The 22,577-nt window shown below is 42.5% G+C and overlaps 1 protein-coding gene across 3 annotated transcripts in view; it reads left to right on the forward strand.

Moving 5' to 3' along the window:
* Positions 1 to 2,838: 2,838 nt before the first annotated feature.
* Positions 2,839 to 22,577, forward strand: part of ATP13A3 (ATPase 13A3) — a 62,083-nt gene continuing 42,344 nt past the window's right edge. For all 3 annotated transcript variants that reach the window (XM_075158406.1, XM_075158405.1, XM_075158407.1), the window contains exons 1-2: positions 2,839 to 3,002; positions 4,371 to 4,424. In XM_075158406.1, the coding sequence (XP_075014507.1) occupies positions 4,387 to 4,424 (38 nt within the window). In that variant the 5' untranslated portion in view covers positions 2,839 to 3,002; positions 4,371 to 4,386. The remainder of the gene's footprint in view (positions 3,003 to 4,370; positions 4,425 to 22,577) is intronic.

Genomic DNA, 22,577 nt, shown 5'->3' on the forward strand with positions numbered 1-22,577 from the left:
TTATTAGATGACTCAAATGCTCACTATTTCAGTGTCACCAAAGGAGGCTTTTCTGGTTTTGAAATAAAACATCCTGCTCAAAAGGGGAGGTATAGGCAACAATAAAGACATATATAGGTGGAAATTTGGCAAGCTGATAGCAATGGGTAGATTAACCTTTTGAAAACAGGGGTAATGAATTGGGGAAATTCCGTGAAGATATATATGGCCAATACCATTGATCACCACGCAGTGGCATTTCCTTGAGGTACAAAGAAAATACTAGTAGTGATTTAGGTTGGATGTTAGACAAAGACAATAACAATTCAGTGGAAAAAAAGCTGAAATTATTTAGTAAATTTTTCTGAAAAATGAAGAGAACAATGTCCCTGTATTTAACTGGAGGTATTTTTATCTTCCACATGTAAACAGAGTGAATGAAAACTACTGGTTAATACCCGTCTTTAAAACTTGCATGCAAAAGTATTTTAAAAATTGCCTGAGAAGATCACCAAACCCTTCGTGCTGATTTCTTAGCAAATACTGCATCGCTGTGAGTTTCCAGAGACTCAGGGGAAGTAATGGTTGAGTCATTATATAAAAGCCAGTAAATGACGTGTCCCAGGTAAGCAGGAACCGAAGCTCGGCTAGGCTGACGCCAGCCTTTGGCAAAAGTGGTAAGGAGGTCACTGAAGCAAGCGGTCAACACAGAATTAAGCTGTGACGGTACTAGAGTTAACACATTAACGGTAAATAGATGTTTTTAAATTTTTTTTGAGTAGAAGAAGGTGACCATTCTGATTTGAGTCAGAGCAGCTCGGTATTGTGCCTGATCCGTGGGCGGTTGCCAAGAGGCAGTTTTGTTTCTCCTTTTGTTTTCCTCTCATTCCCTTAAATAGTGGTCACATGCCTGCCCGGTGAATCAGTTCAACTCACTGGGCCAACAGAAAACTATGCCTTTTCTTTTCTTTTTATTATTGGCAGAGTTTCCTGCAGGATCCTTGTGCCGGGCTGACTCACCCCAGCACTGCGGGGTCACTGGAGCTGGCGCGGGAAGCCGAGAGCACTGCTGGGGCAATGGGTGCTCTGCCAGATGGATGTAACCCCTGTTCCGTCACTGCTGGGGTTGCGTGCAATGAGACATAATGGTCAGCGGTTCCCTTAATCTGCCATGGAGGAGAACTAGTGGAAACAAAATAGCACCATGTGAAAATAAATATAGACCATATTGTGGTTTACAGACCCCTTAAATGGTTTCCAGTGCTTTTCAAAATCTTTAACTGATGCATCTGAAAACTTAACCCGTCATCCACCTGAGGGTATGTTTAGTGAAGTCACACAGGTGTCCCTTTTTTGGCCTTACTATGTTCATTATCCTGGAAGTAGTAAAAATAATTTCTGATACAGTGTCTGGAGAGACGCCTAAGTCAGTGGGACAGCAATGGAGTGGGCCATCAGGCACACTGCCCTTGCTGGCTTTCTTGGCTGGGTGTTTCTGAGCAATGCAAATTTTATAAAATTAAACACCGGCTTCTAGGCGCTGAGAGCAGAGCACACACAAGTCCCAGCTGAGCAGTGACACGGGCGAGGGCTGCCGATGAGGACAATAGCAGGCAGCTGAGCACTGGGCATGTTCCTTGGACATCAGTACCTTTCCAGGTAAGCACATCGTTAGCTGATGGCAAAGGCCGTTGACAGAGATGGGTTATTAAAGGCAGGCGTGTGCCTGACAGCGGGGTGTGCAAAGACCCCTTGGCACTCCTGTCGGGTCGCGGGGAAGAGGAGCCGAGCGACCCGCTGGCTTTTTTGAACAGGGTGGGCTGGGTCGTGTCCCACACCTGACCCGGGGTCTGCGAGGGAGCCCTGCGGCGGGTGGGAAGCCCTCGGTGTCCCAGGGCGTGCAGAAGGGACGGTCATCTCTTACAGGGAGGTTTCCGTGAGCCGTTCCCCGCCCTCTCTCACCACTATGTACCCTATGGAGTGGACATACGTAGTTATACAGTGGCCTGCTCCTCTGGGCACCACGGTTGACTGTCAAGCCCACCATGGCGTGAATGCCTGTGCTGGACGGGTCAGTTCCTCCAAGGGAGGCTTTAAAGGTCTTGGCCCTGCGGTAACTGAGGACTGGGGGTAACTCAGGAGGGTAACTTGAGGAGCCGGCCCCCGACTCCACGGGGATGTCTGCCCTGCAGCTTTTAGGGGCAACGTCCAGCCCCCAGCACCTGCAGGGCACCCCACAGCCAGCACCTGCGGCCTGGGGGACGCCCACCAGCCTCCGCTCCCACCCTGGAGTGAGGCCTTGCAGCCCAACACCCGCTGCCATCCCCTGCCAAGACCCCCGGCACTGCCCCACGCATGCGGGTCCCCAGGGAGCCCCAGGCCTGCTCCGCAGGGGCCCTGCCCCTGTCCAAAGCACCTCTCTGGGCCCCACTGCCCCAGAGACCCGCTGTCCTGCCCACAGAGTCCCCCACAGCCATGTCCCCCCTATAGCCATGCCCCCCCTTATAGCCATGTCCCCCCACAGCCATACTCCCCCTATAGCCATGCCAGCCCCCAGCCATGTCCCTCCTATAGCCATGCCCCCCCCCAGCCATGCCCCCCTATAGCCATGTCCCCCCTATAGCCATGCCCCCCCCAGCCATGCCCCCCTATAGCCATGCCCCCCCCCCCCGCCATGCCCCACCTTGGGCTTCCCTGCCCCACAGCTGCCCCCGCCCCCTGCCCAAACCCCGCCCCCTCCCCAGGCGAGGCCCCGCCCAACTCCGGAGCCGCGCGGCACACCGGTCTTCCGGCGCGTGACGCGAGGGGCGGGGGGCGTGTCGCGGCGACGTCACTTCCGTGCCCCTCCCTGCCCCCGCCCAGCGCGGCCGGCGCGTGGAGCCGGTTGGCGGCGGATCCGGTCGCGCCTCACGAGGCAGCCGCGGGCGCGCCGCCGGGCGGGCGGGGTGGGGCGGGGGAGAGCCGGTCCCGCTCCGGTCCCGCGCCCGCCCCGCCGGCATGGGGCTCAGCTGAGGGCGCCGCCGGTGAGTGGGGCCGCGGGACGGCGGGCCCGGCCCGGCCCGGCCCGGCAGGTGAGGGAGGGAGGGTCCGCGGGCCCCCGCGCCCCCGGGCCCCCGCCGCCTTGGGCTCGGGCCCTCTTGCCCTTCAGCCGCGCCGGCGTCTCCTCTGCCCGCAGCAGCCCCGCGGGGCGGCCCGGCTCGGGCGCGGAGGTCGTGGCGGGGCCGCTGCCGGGAATAGCGGCTCCCCGCGCTCCTCGGAGCGGGTCCCGCGGCTGGGGCAGCCCCCACCGCCCGGGGGAGGGGCGGGCGTGCGGCTGAGAGCGTGTGCGCGGCGTGCGCCGCGGCCCGGGGTCCCCCGGCAGCCGGTCTCCGGACACGTGCGGCGCCTTCCCAGCGGCCCGGTGGTTCCCGCTCCCCTCCCGCTGCCCGGCCTGGCGCCAGCGGCGCCCGTCCGCCCCCGAGGCTGCCCTGGGCTCCCGCGTGGCACCTTCAGCAGCTCGGGCAGAAGTCCGATTGCGCTTCTGCGGTCTGCTCCGCCCGGCTTTCAGTTCTGCCTGCGGGTTCTGGTTACCGAACACCGGTGCATGAAGCGTCTGGCCGCTTGGGCACCCGTCAGTGTGTCTTGTGCTGGCGGGGTCGCTGGGAAACGCTAGTGATCGTGTACCAAAGAGAAACTTTCCCCGCAAAGAACAAGAAGAGGGTTCGATGCGTCTCATCCATTTTTCAGCAGATGAGTCAGTGCGTTATACTGCTGTTGACAAGGTTATAGAGTACTTTTCTATCAGCTGAGCTGTGGAGATGGTGATCTCACACTGCAAGCACCTCTGACAACCACTGCTTCATCCCCAAGAGGGGGCCTGTTCATGCTTGTTCAGGGGTAAACAACTACTAGGTGAATTAAACACTGAGAATAGAAACGGAGTTGACGAGGCAATTTTAAAAACTGCCTTGGTGCTTAAGGTGAAGAGGAAGAACTTGAGTGTCTCAGTACTGGCTCTAAAAGTTTGCTGCTACCAATAGTGCTCTGGCTTACCCGCCGGGGTGTGTGTATCCCTGCAGGTGCTGTGGTTGGAGGAGGCCTTTGGAGCTGTTCAAGAAGCTGTTGTCTCCCTCAGCTGAGATAGTGTAGCCTCCAGCAACGGGAGGTGGTTAACTCTAAACTGCTCTAACATGAGCACTGATAGTTGTCTGGCCGCACCAACTGACTGCTTCCTCTTCATCTGAGCTTGCTGAGAATTTTGTTCCAGTTTTAGAATTCTTTAATGTGTTTTCTTTGCTGTAGGCACCTGCTAGAACTGTATGGTATTTTCTTAGCTAGGGCAATTAAGATTAAGTCTCATTTAGCCTATTCATTCCTCTGACTGTATTTTTTTTGTTTTTTTTTTATTGTAGGTGACTCAGCCGTTGTATGTATGAGAATTGTCCACACACTGGCTCTTCAGACAGGTTAGCTATATTTTTCTGCCATCAGTTCCATCATATCTGAAAGAGTTGCTACATTTACCTTTTATTAAAGTAAAACTGACTTTTGTACAACACTGTTATCTCCTGTAGAATACTGATTTTCTTGAACCTGTGGAGAAACGGCTTTTTTCGGCATTATTTAAATATACTCTATAGTATAAGTCAGGCCCTCGTAAACTTGGTGTCCATGTAGCAGTGTCATTGGTTACAGCAATAGATCTTGGCTGCATGTACACTGAGGAAGTGTTTGTCTTGGTATGTAGCGTGACAGTAAGGGCTGCATACTGCTAGTTTTGTAAGCTTCTTTTTCTTGTTGGTGAATTACAAATACAACTTTACAAAGTTTAAAGAATATGTATACTTTGAACTGTATAATTGACTTGGAAATTTAGTGGTACTGACTTAACTCTCCTTCGAAGAAGCGTATCGTTAAGATGGCTTGGTGAAATAAAAATGTCGTGTATTGTTGGTGTAGTCACCTGTGAGGAAGACCACTGGCTTCTGGCACTGGCTTCTGGCAGTTCCAGTGTGAGTGCCTAGGTCAGCTAGGAAAAACTGGTGTGCTCTGAAGTACTCAGCTTTTAAAGTACTTCAGAAGACGGGTAAGAGAGATCTTCGTATTAACTTTGTTTTTGGCCAAAGCTGACTGTCCATGCCACAAGGAAGACCATGCCACAAGGAGGAGAAAGCAGTGAAAGGGATCTGAGCAATTCTGCAGGCGCTGTCTCCAGCAGAGCTGCTGGACAGCAGCTGCTACCTTCCTGACTACCTTCCAGGAGCAGTGGTGCTGTTCTAGGTGCTCCACTTGGTATTTTCCAGTAGTGCTCTCTAGACTTTGAGCTCATTATCCTCTTACCCCTTAATTTTTTTGTTAGTTGTCTTCTAGAATCAAGTGTCTGTTCCTGTATTTTTGATTCATCCCTTTATCCTCTCGGGAGGGCTTGATGACTCGGTCAGGCACTAATTCATCCCTAACCCGAAGAGAGGGGGGTGCAGGGTTCTAGCTGCCTGGTCAGGCAGCATGCAATGCCTGGCAAGGGAGTGTGGGGGCTGCCTAGCAGGGGGGGAAGTTGCATCATGATGGCTGAGTATGATTGAGAAACTGATTCAGTCCTCTTCTGCTAGTGTGCCATGTGACAGGCATGGTGCATCAGACAAGCTGTTTTGCTGTGGCCCTAATAAATTATTTTAAAAAAGAAATAAGAATCTGTATTGACAGGGAGCCCTCATATTGATTTTTCTCATTTGCCTCCAGGAGGGAGTATCCTCACTGTCTTCCGTGTGGAGTATAAAACAGTCAACAAGACACAGATTTTCAGTGGTATGGAGACAAATTCCATTTATTCTGTGGGAGTAAAATACCTTTTAATTGTTAAAGCCAGGTCCAAGTGGGTTGCCCAGGTCATAGAGGAAATTTGTACTAGAACTGGGAGCTGACATGGAAAAGCCAGGTTTTCGTCAAGCATCTTAACCATTGCATCCTTTTTCCTTTTTCTGGCAACCTTCAGATACTGTTTGCTTTACTTCTGTAAAATACCAACAGTGGATTACTTTGACTTAGCTTGTCCAAGGTCTGTTGTAGGAATTAATACTTCTGGTGTGAAAAATGTCTGAGTTGAGTGGTGCGCTTAAGCATCTTTAACAGCAGGCCAGGGAGAACTGTTCTAACACTTTCCTATTAAATGTCTGTCTGGTATGAACCTGATGGTAGCTGGCATGGAGGGAAGAGGTTTCATTCCTTTAATACCTTGTGAAACAAAGTCTTTTAGTTAATTCTTCTAAAACTTAGAGTTTTGGAAATTAGAAAAAAGGGTTTCCTTAGATTTTATTTTCTCAATGCCCAAACAGTATCAGCATAATGTAAAAATGTATGCTTCTGCGGTGTACATTTAGACTCATCTTTTGAATGGCTTAAGGGCTTGCATTGGAGAACTGAGTGTGTATGTAAGTGTATGGTTTTTTGGGCAGGGATTACTGGCCTCCGCAGCATGGCATCTAGCATGGCCAAGCCTGCTTTGGGTTTGTAGACATGGTATTGTGCAAATTAGTAGGTTTTGCGTTCTTTCAGTGGCGAAAAAACCCCAACATTCTGACTAGTGCTTGGATCTGGTTATGTTTAGCATGGGAAAGTTCGTACAAAACAAATCCTAGTTCAAAAAATCCTAATTTCCTAATTAGACATTTAAAAAAATATTTTAAATAACAGTAATGCTAAAGTGTTTCCCTTTCACTGTTACACAATGAGCTAAAAATAGTTTTCATTCATAAAAAACGCTACTTCCTTTGGTAAATAATCTGCTTAGCAGAGAACAAAAGTTCAGTTTGTAGTAAACTGTAGTTGTGTTGTAGCTTCAAGTCTAACGCTTTTATTCCTGATTGAAGTAAGACTGTAAGTTTAGATCTTTGGTAGCTGAAAGGCAGAGTTAAATAAAAAAGGGTGGGTGATTCATAGTTACTCTTCAGGAGTTATGGATGTGGTCTACACAAAATTCTGAAGTGCTGCATGTTGCTGCTCCTTTTCTAAAATATGTAACTTCAGCACCATCTCCATGGAGCGCTGTGCACAGGTTGGGATTGGGAAGGGGTCTTTGTGACCCTGGAGCCTAGCTGCTTGCTCTGAAGTGGTGCAGTGTCAATTGTAGTGTTCGTCATCCTATCAGTCCTACCAGAATTAACTGCATTTTGCATTCATTCTGTATTTTCATTTTTTCCTTCGAAAGAATTTAGCCCTTTAGTGTGGTTCTGATTTATTAAAATTATGGCATTGCATTGTTCATCTTAAAGCAGCTCTTTGGAAGAGGACCGGGTACTGGAAATGGTAGCAAGTCCATTACTACTTTTGTTGGATTGAGATTTTATGTGGTATTTAAGACCAAAAGACCATCCTTCAAAATCAAAATACCTAACTCGCTTTCTTTTTTGACCTTTATCAAAGTTATGTGATGGTGACATTTTCGGTTTAGAAGGTACATACAGCAACAAAAATGGCAACTCCTTTAGATTTTATTCTAGCTAGAGGATGTCAAAATGAAAGGTGATAAATGGCAATGGCTATGAAATCAGAGCTCGTGATCCTTATAAAGGGTAGGAGACAGAACAGCAAAATGGGAAGGCTTTTGAGAAATAGAGAAAGTAGTAAGACCAACTTATATTATGAGCTTTTACTGACTTTGGATGCAAGAAAAAAATATACGTAGAGTGTGAAAGTAAGTCACATTATGAAGAAAATGTATAAGAAAATAGTAGAGGCAGATATGAAGAACATGTATAAAAGAATAGTAGAGGCAGATATTGGAAAGGCCAAAGTGCAAATGGAATTGCAACTAGCAAGAGGCATAAAAGCTAGCAAGGTTCCTGTAGAATAATGTTAATAGCAGGAGGAAGATTGGAAAATGTCTCTCTTGATTCAGTGGAGAATGTATGTGTCTACAGAAGGTGCAGAACATTTGAAGTGCTCAGTGCCTATCTTGCTTGTCTTCTCTAACATAGTGTCATGCAGGTGCTTAATCTTATTAATACTTGTGATGAGGTAGTATTTTACACTGGAGTGTACTTCCATTAGATGTTCCTGCGTCAGCTGGCCCTGATAAGCTTCACTGTACAACTCTCAAAACAGCTCAAAAAATGCAAAAATATTGTCTAGAAATTCTCAGAAGTGCTAGAAGACTGGCAAAGGATGAGTCTTCAGAGAGTTATAATGGAAGAGAGCTGAGGAAGAGGAGTTGAAGTCTGACAGTTCGCTTTATCTCATTTTTTTCCATCAGTTGAGATTAATAAGCAAACATTCTGTTTTCAAGTGCTTGGAAGATAACTACGAGAAGAATAACAGCATGAACTGGTTTGTGGGAAAACTAATTGTGTCCAAAGTCTAATACCTTTTTATTGCAGAGCAGAAAGCTTAGTGGCTATGGCAGAAGCAGAGGTCTTGTCTCCTGATTGATTGATTTATTTATTTAATAAGGTTTTCCACATTTTAATGGCCTCATAAGTAAATGGAGACATGATCTGGGGAAAGTAGTCTAGGAAACGTGCAAAATTGGGTAGATGATCCTATTCAGAGAACAGTAATTACTGATTCAGTGTTGAAATGAGAGGTTATGTTGAAGGGTTCTGTCCTGGGTACAGTTGCCTTTAATGGAAGCATCAGTCAACTGGCTGATTAAATGTGCTTATTAAATTCTCAGGGACTATGTGTTGGAGGACATGATGAGAGTTCAAAATGACCTGAAAAATAGGATGAAATGCAATAGGGACAAATGCAGAGTACTGCACTTAGGCAGGAATTATCAACTGTGCAAGTGGAGGGTGAGGAATAACTGGTTAGGTACTAGAAAAAGGACGTGGGAGTGTACTGGATCACAAGTTGAACATGAGTCAGTGTCATGCTGTTTGCAGAAAAGGCGAAGATCTTACTGGGATGTTTAAACGGGAGTATTGTCTGTGAGATGTAAAGTTTAAATCTGTCGGCTGTATTTGCTGTTGGTATACTCTCAGTGTACAGACAGCATCTGTTTTGGGTGCCAAAATTCAAGAAGAATTTGGACCACTTGGAAGGAGTTCAGAGGGGAGAAATGCAAATGATCAGAGTTTGAGGAAACAACTTCATAAAGATGGAAGAAAATCTGAGTTATTTTGGCAAGAGATGAGGAGATTAAGAGGAATGTAAGAGATTTCAAGTATTTGAAAGATTTGTAAGAAGGAGGTGCTATTTTCAATGACCATGATGGGCAGGTTGAAATGGGATTAAATGGGATTTCATCAAGGAAACAGCGATTAAGCTTTTAACTTTCTCACAGTAAAAATGTTACTTTAAGAAGTCTTTTATTGGTGGTCATTAAGAACAAGTTCGTGTGTTGAGAAAGACTAGTATAGTTGGTTTAGGTTGGGGAATAGGCTAAACTCTCTATTGATGTCCCTTTCATCTCCTTTTATAGGATTCTACTTGTAGTTTGTGTCAAGTTTGGGCCAAGGAGGGGGAAATACACAGGATTCTTTTTGTCCATCGCTTGGTCGTATCATGTGAGTTTAGACCTTGCACAGGTTCAGATGGCTGGATTGGGGTGCTTGTATTGGTTTGGAAACATATGGTGTTCTGGATGTTACTCTCTTCTCTGGGATGCTGCCTCTTGCAAATGGAGCAAGTTTTCTTGTGCTTTTGGGATGTTCTAAACCTCCATGGTGGAGGTACTACAGGATGGCAAGGTGTGTGTGTAACTTCAGTGCAGCAGAGCATTGAGGAATTTTCAATAATTTTAGTAGTCTTCATAGCTTCAGATTACTACTTTAGAGTCAGATGGTAATTCTAATGCTTCTGATCGTTACTTAGAAAGGTCCACCTTTGGCTTTGAAGATCTTTTTGAAGGACACATACTTCGGTATATTCACTAGTACAGGGAGCCTAAGTGAGGACGGACAGATTTCAAAGTGGAAAGTCCAACAGTGAGTCTAGCCATGCTATTTTATTTATCATTATTTCATGTACTCTTATAATTGCTTTTGATTGTCTGCAGTAGACTGCATGACAAAACCAAGGATCTAACTATTCCCTCTGTTTCAGTGATTGATTTGCAAGATAACTGGAATGTGTGGAAACATTTAAATTAATCCTATGCATTTTGCAGTCATACCATGTCTCCAAATCAATGAAGAAAAGTACAGTTACCCTTGTGAACTCTGGCCTTTAGATCTGCCACAGTGTTTAATGTCAATAGTAGCAAGAGCTTATCTTCTGGAGGATACATTTAATGCAGTAGTAGATAGCAGGAGCTGAAAGTTCAGTGATGTGGATAAGGGTTGGCCTCCAATGTGGTGATTGTACGGTGTGTTGGCAGTTACATTGCGTTACCTGCCTGACTTTACCTTCACCCCGTAATAGTATTTATTGAACTGTATAACTTTTGGGTACAGAGGAATTTCCTGAAAATTCCTGTTACTGTTGAATTGCTAGAGAATTTTTTCTCTGAGCGGAGGGATAGTTTTTCTTACCTCTGTGTCTCAAACAGAGAAACTGTTTTTATCTTAGAGGAGGGGAGGATTCTTAACATATCTGCCATTGTCACTAAGTTGTGAAGGTTTGATCCAAAGCCCAGTGAATTCAGAGAGTTGTTCCATTGGCTTGAGAAGACTTTGGCTGAGGGTGCTGCTGTCTAAAACTGGTGCTTCTGTCACTACAGCAGTACTCCAGATCTGACAAGCCAGTGAAAAGTTCATTTCAGACCAACTGGTAGTTCAAACAGGAATATAAAAGGGCTGTCAAATGTGCAGTCTTGCAGGGTGCATTCTTTGGATTAACCCTATCTTCAGTTGGTCCATTTGATGAGGACCACAAAAAAGTTAAGTAGTGTTTCAAGAGAGACATTACTTTCCTGCATCATAGCCATGCTTTATTGCTAGAGGCAATCTACTGAGCCTTAATACTGGCAATATTGAAGACCTGTGGTATGAAAAGGAGCAATGGTTTTGACTCCAGTTTGGACAGCCAGGCTTTAAATGCCAACAGTGTATGGATGAAACACAGCTTCTGCCTGTTTGTCGTTCTGTACAATCGTACTGCTGCGACAGTTATCTAGCGCTTGGGTGAGATCAACCCATGGTGAAGGGCATGTGTCTGGAGCAGCGGCAGGTGTAATGTGTCTGAGTGAACAGAAGCACTTGGAAAACCCCTGTTGTGCAGTCTCTGTTGGTTGAAAGTGTACTCGGGCTCCTGGCTTCCTAAGTTTTGCTAGCTCATCTACAAATTTTATTTTTTGTTTGAAATATAAATTGCATTGTCTTTTCCAGCAGAAATAGCTTTACTGTAGTAACGAACAGGCAAAAATGTAGAAACACACATAATGTTTCACCACACAAATTGTATGCCTTTTGTAGGGGGAGAGCACAATGAAAAATAACTTACGGTCTTGTCAGCTTGACAGAGTCCTTACTCTATAGCATGCAAATGTAGGTATCCTTGTAGCACTCTTCCCTGTGCCACCCTCTCCTTCATCCAGCAACATTCCTTCTCCAGAGAGATAGCTTTTGTCAGTAGTGAGACTGTTGGCATAATTGCATTCTGAGCATGCGTTATGAAGGATTTTTGTGCCTCAGGCTGCTACGGTATGCTAGTAGCATTTTTAACACCAGTTCTTAGCCTGTGGTCATTTCAGTAGTGATTATCTGGGTCGTTAAATTGCTGCTGTCTCTTTGCTGGAGACTGCTGGTTCCACATAACTCCATTGGTAGAATGGATTATAGGAGTGTTTTGCTCAGGTTTCAGTGCGAAGTATTTTGAATTTGCATAGTCTGCATCTTGCATGCGGAACAAACATAGAGTGCCTCGATTTTTTCTGCTTGCTGTTATCCTCCGATGGCATAAATGTCTGGGAAGCAATAGCATATTAAATACCATAATTGTCTGTCCAGCTGAAGTCAGGTAACACTTGTTATATGTAACATTGATGGATGTGGTAGGAGAACTTACACAGACTATAGTCAGATGGTAATTGTGCTGATTGATTAGCTACTGTCAACAGAAGCTGTATCAGGTTGAGAATATTGTGGTGTGCACCATGAGAAAATGCTTTCTGTTCACTTATTGCTAAACTGAAGTAGTTCACCTTTTGTAAAGCTCATTTTCCTTGGAGACTGTAATTTTTGATATTGTGGACACTGAGCTGTACCTAGGCAGTTGAGTTTGCTGAGTTCATGGAGCAGTATTTTGTGGTGAATCATCTGCTCGGTGTTTCACTGTATCCTCCCATCTTATCTTTGCTAGATTCCTGAAGTGTGTTTTATATCTATGCTTTCCTCCATCAGGGAACATCCTCATTCCTTGGATGCTAATTTTGATTTTAGCGAAGTTAATGTTTCTTAATTTTGAAAGTGTGGCAGTGTATCTATTAAATACAGCTATGAAAATGGCTTGATACCTGTAAACATCAGCTTGAAAGATAGTAAAAATACAGTAACTTGTGGCTGATTCCCTTCTTAATGTTCTATAGAAATAAGGTAATGTTCAGAGCTTCAGTCTTTTTCAAAACCTTTTTAATTGTTTTGCTTTCATTCAGATAAAGTAGTTGTGTGTGAATTTCCTTTCTTGAGTGCTGTGGCCAAGGAGAAACCAACGTGCATATTCATACAGCAAGTTGTGATGGTGTTTAAGTTGGGTCTTTCCTAAGTTTTTTTCTATCTTGATAAACAGAGGCATTTTAAAAAACTCTGTGAGGTGGCTGGTGTGTTTGCAGGTAAGATAGGAGTTAAGTTAATGTCTGTCAGAAAGTTGCACGTGTGGATTTCTAACTGTATTAATCACACTGGTTTGCTAGAGATCTTGGATAAAGTCTACTGCATATGGAATTGGGCTACTCTGCTGTAGTTTCTGTAAGGAGCATAGAAATTTGAGGACTCTGCAGAGCCTCTACAAGGGGTTCAGTTTATGCTTAAGTCTTATGATCCTGTTGAAGCTTCAGGGTGAGGTGTCAACTTTGACAGAGCTGCCCTGTGGTCACTTTTATGTAAACTGTGAATGTCCACCCCCTCTTCCTTTCTGTAGAATGCCATGGTAAAAAAACATTGCTTGCTTTGTTTGAAGTGTTTTCAGATATATTGTGTGTTCTGCCCTTGATCCCTTTACTGTGAGGTTCAACGTGTAAGACGGATGGGGATTTGGATATTGTGGCACCATCTGGAATAGAAGTGTTAGCTTCATCCTGTAAACCAGAAATCCAGAAAGACCTGTGCTCATCAGAAATGGCATATGGGGGTAGTCCTGATGGGAACTTCTCATGTTTTAGAGATATTTCAGGGATCTGGGACTTGATGATGAGGAATTTAGTACCTATATAATTGCAAGTTTAATTCCTTGATGACTTTTGAAAATTCATTAAAATGTTTGTTTTGAATCTCTCATCTTGTGAGCCACCGTTGTTTGAATGTTCTTCTATGAAAACGTACTGGGTATGGTAAGTGGAATCGCAGACTCACAGGGTGGTTGAGGTTGAAAGGGCCCTCTGGAGGTCATCTTGTCCAGTCCCCCGCTCGAGCAGGGCCACCTAGAGCCAGTTGCCCAGAACCATGTCCACATGGAATACATTTTTTTGTAATATACGTAATGGTATTTAATGTTTCTATTCCATAAATGATTTTTTTAACATCAGCACTTAATGTAACCAGCAGGTGCTTCTAGGAACGTGTGACTTCTCTTCCACTTACCTGTAAAGACTGAGTATGTATGAGAGAAAACAGACACTTCTGCTCTTGAAAAATGTTTTTTAACCAATCTTAATTAGCTATTTGTGTAGTGTATTGTTTTCTGATTTATTTGTAGCATTAGTGTGTTATTGGCCACATGCAAATTCTTATGGGGAATGAGACACTGTAAGAAAGATACATAGCAGAACTGTGAAAGATGCTGACAAGGATGATCAGAAGTGTGGAATGGCCTCTGTGAGGGAAGCTGTTAGTTGTTCCTGCATGGAGAAGACTGAAGGGTGGGGGATAAAACAGTTTGTAAAAGAATCAAAGGTGGCAGGGAGGGAGTAAATAAGGCATGACTTCACTGCCTCTTCAAATACGAGAAGTAGGAAGCTTCAGCTGAAACTAGCAGATGGAGGGTCAAAATAAGGAAAGAAAAAAACCCCTTCCCTATGAACTCAGGAATTCTTTGCTGCAGGATGTTGGCATGCTTAAAATGTGCCCCAAAATAGTTAAAAACATTAAGAAAAATCCACTTAGTATTAAGTAAGATGGTGTAGTGTTTGGCGACGAAGCTCTTGAACTGCAAGTCACTGGGACTGGAGGGAGTCTACAGGGTAGTATCATTATACGACTGTACCCATGATGGCTCCTTGACTGCTGCTCTTCAGGGTGCTGTGCACATTTAATCTGACCTTTTGGGGGCTGTTATTTTGTTGCTCTGTTAGTCTTCAGCCAGGCTTTCTATTCTTTGGTTACTTTCATTCAAAGGGTATAGAGTAAAAGCTCCTCACGCATTTAATGCATGTGGAGGATCATGGCAGTCCTTTCCTTTAGAAAACTGACCTCTGTTTTCACCTACTATTTATGAAAAAACAAGGCTGATGGGGAAAATCTTGAGTGGAGTATCTGGACCAGAGGTATCTGAGAAGAGGCTACTTCTGAATATTTGGCTAGGCAGTGGTGATATTTCAGTTAGTGAGGTCAACCCTTGAGGAAAGAGTGCTCCTTGATACATTTAACGTACTTACTTACAACATTTCAGTCTTGATTTTAAGAAAACTAACTTTCCTCCTTATAGCAGAGAAGACAGATACAGTTACATCTCTTAGTATGTTATAAAAAAGTTTATAGGCTAGGAAAGAAAAAAAAATTCTAAAAAAGGTAGCTCAGATGCAGATGTAAATATTGCTCTAGACATGATACCTAACAGGAGACATTCTCCTTTAACATAAGTTTGCAGGATAAAAGTTAACTATAAATGGAGTGATAATCAAAAGCTATTGCGTACTGAAGAAGCAAGTCTGAAGACCTTTACTGACTGTCATCATTAGTGCTGAGAAGATTGCAGCAGTTGAAGGGAGATCATGTGTCAGGTTTTTGCAGAGTCTGTTTCCATTCTACAGAAGATGTCTCCCACTGCTGATGCTGTGGAAATCGCTCCCAAGAGGTACACAAGTGCTGCAAGGTATCATTTAGACTGAGCTATTTAAGGCAATGATGAAATGTATTGTAGTAGGCTGCTGTGAGTTCACTAAATTACCTACAATTTACTGAATTGTAGGACTGTTCTGAATGACTGGGACAGAGTAGCTAGATGGACTTGGGCCAAAGTTTACACGACAGGCATGGAGGAATTGGGTTAAAAGTTACAGTCCTGTAGGTCTGTTCTCTTGTCTTTATCAAACTTCAGTTCATGGAGATAGAGAGTGTAACTTTTCCCCCTTGGTTTTCTCATCTTACCTCATATGGTAATTCTGAGAGTAAATTAATAATTTTCGGGAGCTAAGGTGTCAGGTTGTATAAATTCCTGTGCGTAAGAAAATCGTCTTCTACAGCAGTCTAATATCTGAATGGAACTTGTTTGCAGATTTTTCTGTTACTTATTTCAGCTATTGGAATTTGATCAAGGCAAATAAATTGTCCTGCATGACACCTTAAATTGTGTTAAATTCTTTGATACAACCTTTTAACTTTAATTTTTAGTGTTGTTATATGATATTTAGAGTTTTAGCAATTTCTGTCATGCATAGTATTTCTATTGATTGGTGGGTTGGTTGCATACAAGAAGAGCTCTTTCCTTGAAGTGTTTTTGATCTAAGTAAAGTGAATGTGCTACATACTTAAGGCTTTGTATCAATTTATTATGACTGTTTAAAAAATTTATACTTTCAGTAAACGTTAGGAAACCCAGGTTTAAGTGCTGAAGTTTAACCTATTTGCACGTATAGATCTTACAGAATAAATTTTTAGAAGTGAGTACAATTTGATGCTATTTCTGTTAATCTGGAAGATACTGTGTGCGTTTAGCAGTCACATAGTTGAACTTTAAAAATCTTTAAGGTTTACATCACGACTTCAGGGGAGTGTGAAGAAATACTGCTTTGTCTCAGAATGCTCGGCTGAAAGCAGTGAAAGGTACTAAGTCAAACTTACGATGGGAAAGAAAAGACGCGCTAAAGCAGATTGCTTGCTTATGATGAGTATGACTGGTTCTCAAACTATGCTGTGGTCATAGCTGTATGCCAACTGTATGTGCTTTTGAGGAAACAAAAGTTAAATGTCTAAACTTCAGAGGAAAGTTCATCTCTTGTGATTAGTCTGGTTGTGCTTGATGATCTCCTTGTAGGCAAACAGAAATTTGATTCAAATGTTCTTATGCTAACCTCAAAAATATTTTCCAAGAATTTAGAGGAAGAGGAAAAAAAGTCATTGCCTCCTTTTACTGAGCATCCATACCACAAAAGCAAATATATCCCAGGAAGCAGATACTCTACATCGCACAATAAGGCGGCAGCCACACAGGAAAGGTTGGGCTCTTGGCACAGCCCCTGAGGGGAAATGCTTCCTTGAAAGGACCCATTGTTGCTGGATTTGGGTCTTCAGACTCCCAATTCTCTACTAGAATACTTGCGGTTCTCTTGGTGCTGGGATGGGGCATCTTTGCCATCTCTGTTATCTGACCGTAATAGTCTTGGTTATTTAATCAAATAGAAGGACTGAGTGAAGTTTATGCCCCCTGCGAGAAAGGAAAGTCTTTAGAAAGGAACGTCTTTTTGGAAACAGCTTCAGTGCTCAGCTATTGAAAACTCACGGTGATTATAATGACGCCATGCCTTATCCAAGGTATTTGAAACAGTTTAACTTTCTCTTCCAAGAATAAATAAAACATTTCATTGTCCCTGTTGTCAGAGTCTCTGAATTCTAACCCAAATGTCTAGTATACTCTTCCAAGAGAGGAAAGAAACAGTAAGCATCTAAAATAAATGGATGCTTTATTGGATTCCCTGACTGTGGAACAGACCTTCTTTCCCTCATGGCAGCCAGGCAGGAGATCCAGAAATCAAAAAAGTAAACAAGGAAAGACTGTCTTCTGTGTGTCAGAGTGGGAACAAGCTTTGGGCAATTTTGACTTTTGGTGCTTGATTTATCAGTTGAAAATTTTCGTAAATGTAAATAGGTGCTGCTTGAAGTAAGATAAATGAGATGCCGGGGAGGTTAGGTGGTGAAGTGCTTGACTAGTTGTCGTTGATATGAATGACTGCTTTCCAAATTCTCTTCTAACATGTCTTCAACTTGTGCATGTGCTGTTGCATTAATAGCAAATTTTTAAGTGGTCTGAAAATAATGATCTGAAGACCAGTTAAAAAGTAAGTTTTGAGTATAGTATTGGCTATAGTACTTTGTTATCATGATGAATTGCACTACTGAGTTTATTGTTAGATGTAGAATTATCTTTCCTTAATGTAGCATGTATTCTGTTCTAAACATTGCAATTGCTATTGCAGCCTGCAAAAAGTATACTTTACAAAGAATACACTCTACAAATGTAAATACAATTTTGGTTTGGTGATTGTTGGATACAATGGTATTCCTTAAGCCTAAACACAGAAACAAAAGCTTGTATTATAACAGAAAGCCCAAGATGGGAAGTGATAAAATAGGTATTGAGTGGAGGGCTTTGTTAAAATTTAGCTCGTGTACTTGTAAAATTTCCATGTATTCATTAAACTATTATGTCATTCTTATTGTTAGAACTTGGTTAGTTGACTAAAGTGTTAAGCTTTGTTTGTAGTACAAATTATAATGTTAACTTCCTTCAAAATATAGCTGGAGGATTTTTCATCTTCCATAGTCCTTTTAGCTTGTAGGTCTTACCCAAACATTTATTGTACATTTATGCGGGTAACTTCATCTTTAAGGGTTCAGCTGCAAGCTACTGGAGAACTGTAAATTGCAACGACTTCCATTCATGTTAGGTGTATTTCTCACGTTGAAGGTGCCTCTCAAGGAGAGTATCTTTTACGTTTGCAGTCTGGACTACAAACTTACAATAAATATTAATATGTTGAAATAATACTGAAAGCGTTACAAATAAATTTAAATTAACACACGTAAGCTCATCCTAGTGTATGTTGAAGTAAAATGTGATAACCTTTGGTTTTTATGGTCGTAAAAATGTGATATCCCCAGACTATTGGCTAAGTTGTATAGCCAATATATAGCTGTAGAGATCTGTTCCAGTTTTGAAGTGATCTTTGAGTGATGTGGCTTTTAGATTTTGGGGGCAGGCAAAGACAGGATCTCGCGCATGGTGTCAGGCTTGCCAGGTGGCACGAGAAGTCTCTAGCATTGTGCTGCAGCTCGGATACATGGATCCCTCTGAGTCCAGGGTGTAGTGTAATCCCATCTGCCTCAAATCACAGCTGTGGTCCTGGATGCTAAGTGGAAGTTGTCACTGCGACAGTGGTGCACATCAGAGATGTAAAAATGCTGAGTGCAGGCGCACCTGTGTTCAGAAGCTCCTTGGAGATGTAAGAATCCATAAAAAAGAACTTTGGAAACTGTTTCCTCTGAGGAGATACCAAGACTAATGAGTGAGGGATGGTGAATCCTGATAACAGACTGTTTGGAGACAAGATGTCATAATGTGGATTTTAGCAGGGCATTCTTACAGCCTTTAAAATCAACTCCTAGCTTTTGTAATTCCAAATCTGTTTAAAAGTGGTCTTTTTTTTCATTTTCAGTGGCTGCAGGTTCTGCCAATCTCTTCAAAAGCAGCCAGTGGAGAAATTTTAGGAAATAGTACATTATTTTTGTAGATGTTGAAATAAATCCCTTATGTAAAGGAGGAGGACTGGAAAGTAAATATGGGACTTATGTCCGAGCCATTGTGGGCAGAAGCTTTGGTTTCAGCTCTTGAAAGCTTGAAATGTTCTGTTCAAGTTTGCTTCTTTTTTTGGTGATTGATTTTTAAAGTGTGCAGCATGTTATGTGATACGGTTTGAGAAGAATGTGCTCCTAAATATTTTTTTATCTTTATTTTTTCTGATCCTTACATCTTCTTAGCCTTGTGTCCTTGTCCATTTACTTATTGGTACAGCACACTTTAAGTCAGTGTTTTAGATTCAGCTTTTCAGGTATTGTATGTGGAATTCATTGGCAGTTGGCATGGGCAGGAGCTGCAAGCCCAAGTAGTAATAACTGATAAGACTTTTCCTTCTATTTTTATAGCTCCATTTAACAGTGTGCTTTTTCTAGAGTATGGTCTTTTAAGCAATACCTAGAACTTCTTTCCCTAGCTGCTGGCAATTCTGACATCAGATTAAATATTACACGTACATTGAAAGCAGTCAATGTATTGACTGCAGCTTTGCATGGTCAGTGCTGCCAAGTGGTGTGTAGCAGGATGGCAAAGGAGATCTTGGGTCAAGAACAGTGGGTTTTTTTGTGTTGTTGTGGTGGTGTTTTTGTTTTTTTTTTTTCCCCTGAGAAATGTGTCCAGGGGAAAGAGTTCTTAATCTTTTTGGAATAATTTTGAAGACGCATTTTCATTGTTTTTTTACTGGATAAGAGGTGCTTTTTTTTATATGTGTATGGACATATTATAAGATTCAAATTTGAAATACACTTCAATATTCAGAGCAACTTTTGGCATTCGGCCTGAGGTACGAGTGCAGAACTGTCTTGCAAAGCCCCATCTCCTTGGATGTGCCAGGTGCTCCTGTACAGCACCTGATACTCAGCCCTTGGAGGCTGACGTGGAAAGCTGGCTTCCTTGGAAGGGCAAAAGCACACACTTTTCCTCTGTTAAATGCTTTGTAAAATTAACTGCCATCCTCTTCTGCTAATGGTCAGCTATAGCCCAGGCTGCCTTTCCATCTTTCCTAAGAAATTGAATGTATTTTGGAACGGAATGTATTCTCAGATGATACATTCAAACCTCTTCGTGGCCTGTTATTGCTCTTCTAGTTTGAGTACTTCTTCAATTTTTAATTCCATAACTGCCAGTATGGCAGAGATTGAGTGTTAGTTGGTGTTTTGTATCTGTAAAGCAGTGGTTTACCTCCTGTAGGTCCATTGCATGAATGCCAAAAACCTTTACCATAACGTGTGGAAAAAATGGGCTCCGGTTGGTACCTGCTCTGAGTGGGAATCGTATGTTTCTGAACAAGAATGAGCCCTGATGGTAAACATTGCCTTTGTAAGGTCTGTTACCTTGCTAGGTTGATTCCTTCTCGTGCTAAAGGGTTGGAAGTATGGCTCTAAAGTGCAGAAATGCTTAATTTCTGAAATAACGTTTGGTTTTCTAGTTTCAAGGAAACAAGGTTTTTCTGTGTTTTGACAGCGAGTCAGGATACAGTTGATGGTGATGTCTGTCTGCTATGCAACAGGCACTGTCTGCAGTTAAGAATGACTGTTCAAGGTATTTTTTTTAATTCACAAATATGAAAGACTTGTAATGACATCAGACCATTTAGAAAATTAATTTTCAACTCCAGAGCTGTGAGGTGTCTCTTAATGGAGGATATATTTGTTGTGAATAGTTCTTGAAAAAGACTTGAAAAGTCTTTCAGTAGCCCTTAAAGTTACCATAATGGATCCTTTTGGACCCAGGAGAACCAGACGGGTCACTTAGTAAGACACTAGATCAGATTTCAGGAATATGATTGATGTTTGATCTATATTGTGATATTTTTCTAGACAGGTGAATTGATTTGTGTTTTTCTTTTTGTTGTGTGGGGTTTTTTTTGTGTCTTAATTCTCTTCCTGTAGAAATTTATGGTGCTTGGTTTATTTAATGACAGTGATTACGCAGGGAGCTGAGGAAGATTGACTGGTATTAATGTCTGCACATAGGTGGTTTTTAAATTTGGCCTCTTTCATGCATGTCTCTCACTTTTCCTGTCTGCTTTGCTAGATCTTTTCATTTGCCCTTTGTGTTCTTACCAAAGCAGTGCTGGTTGATCCTTGTCTTGTACAGAAAAGTAACTTATTTCTGCAGCGGTCGGGTAGTGACCAAGTTACCTGTTTCAGCTTTGTAGCACTTGATCTCTAAAGGTCCTCTGATTTGGTGTATGTGATTCCTTCGTTATGCTCTGTGATAAACGGTAAAATGCTGAGAGTGAGAAACGTGTGCGTTTCTTAACTGCTGCCTTTAACATCGATTAGCTCCTCGAAATGAATGTTGTTGTCTTCACTCACAACAGCTGTAAATACAAGGAAGGGTTTGGTCAGAAGCGCATATGCTTTTAGCTGGGCAGATAATATCAGGACTCGTGCATAGACCTGAAACTGTCTGCGGGCTCCTGGTGAGGCATTTCTGGTTTGAATAGAAGGCGCTGGACCGGGCGGCTGATGCCTGGAAGCGCAGCCTCCGCGCCAGCCCGGCCACAGTCTTGCAATTGTTCGGCCACACTGGAGGGAAGAGGAGAAAAAAAAGCATTCCAAGCAGTGCCAAATTTTCTTTGATATGTTAATCTTTTGATAACAGTTTGAAAAGCCCTTGGAGACTTTTTTTAGATTTTAGACAAAATAGTTCATTTGTCAGGACTTCCCTTGTAGATAGGGTCTCAGTTATTAAGAACTGCCTCACTAACTCATGATAACAAAAGCAAGTGCAGAGGACAGCTGCTGGACTGCTTGTTGGTAAGAGAACTCTTAATTATCTCAGGATTTTTATGAATTTTTGAAAAGAATAAAATAGGGAATGTTTAAGGTACAAGTTTGTAAGTTTATTTACTTGCATATTTTAAGCAGACGAATGATGACAGAGCATAAGCATATGTAACAACTTGATAATTTTTTATGCATATCCATACATGGATTTTACTAAAGACTTGAGCTGTCAAAATTATATTTTCATCTGAGAAACATGGTTTTTAAATTACCCAGTGACTGCAGGAGATCTCAAAAGTTTCTTCTTTTGTAGCTGTAGTCTCTCCAGACTTTGGATTTTTTCTCTTGAAATTATGAAACTGGGAAAATAAACTGATGGCAACAATGTATGTATCCTAAAGCAGAATTAGTTTTTAAGGATTATGGACTTGGGACAAATGTTGAGGGAAGATCTCTTTGCTTCCCATCCCCCAAATCAAACTTGAAGGGTAAAATTTGCACTGAGGTAGTTTGTTAATTATGCCAACTATTAGAAAACTGACTTCAGATAAGCTAGTAGTCCTTCGAAAGTGTGGCTTGCAGAACTCTTCGGGCATACTGATTGAGACTTACTGTAGTTCTTTAACAACATTTTCCTTAATAAATATGCCATGAGTTCACTTGCACCTTGTATACTGTTGCTGCAAATGTTTATTGCCTATAAATATTTTGGTAGAACTGCTTGGTATCCTGGTTGTTTAGTCAGGATAGATCAACAAATAGATATTGGTGTAGTAATTCAGAAAAGGTGCAACATTCCTTCACTGTGGGGGATGCATGTAGTTTTAAGGTCTGTACACTGCTGTAATTTCTCCAGTGATCCAATTTGTGATCTGCGTTAGCTCCAAAATAATATCGACTTAAATCTGAAATTGCAGGTGCTGTCCTACTCATAGGACATACTGTTCGGGACAGAGACAAATAGCAATTGCAGTTTAAGTTAATTTTGATACACTTTTTTTTTTACAATGTTGCGGATTTACTGTTTAAGCTTGTGATTCAAATGTATGCTCTTAGAAGTATTTA

Source organism: Calonectris borealis, chromosome 9, assembly GCF_964195595.1.
Source record: "Calonectris borealis chromosome 9, bCalBor7.hap1.2, whole genome shotgun sequence".
Lineage (NCBI taxonomy): Eukaryota > Metazoa > Chordata > Aves > Procellariiformes > Procellariidae > Calonectris > Calonectris borealis.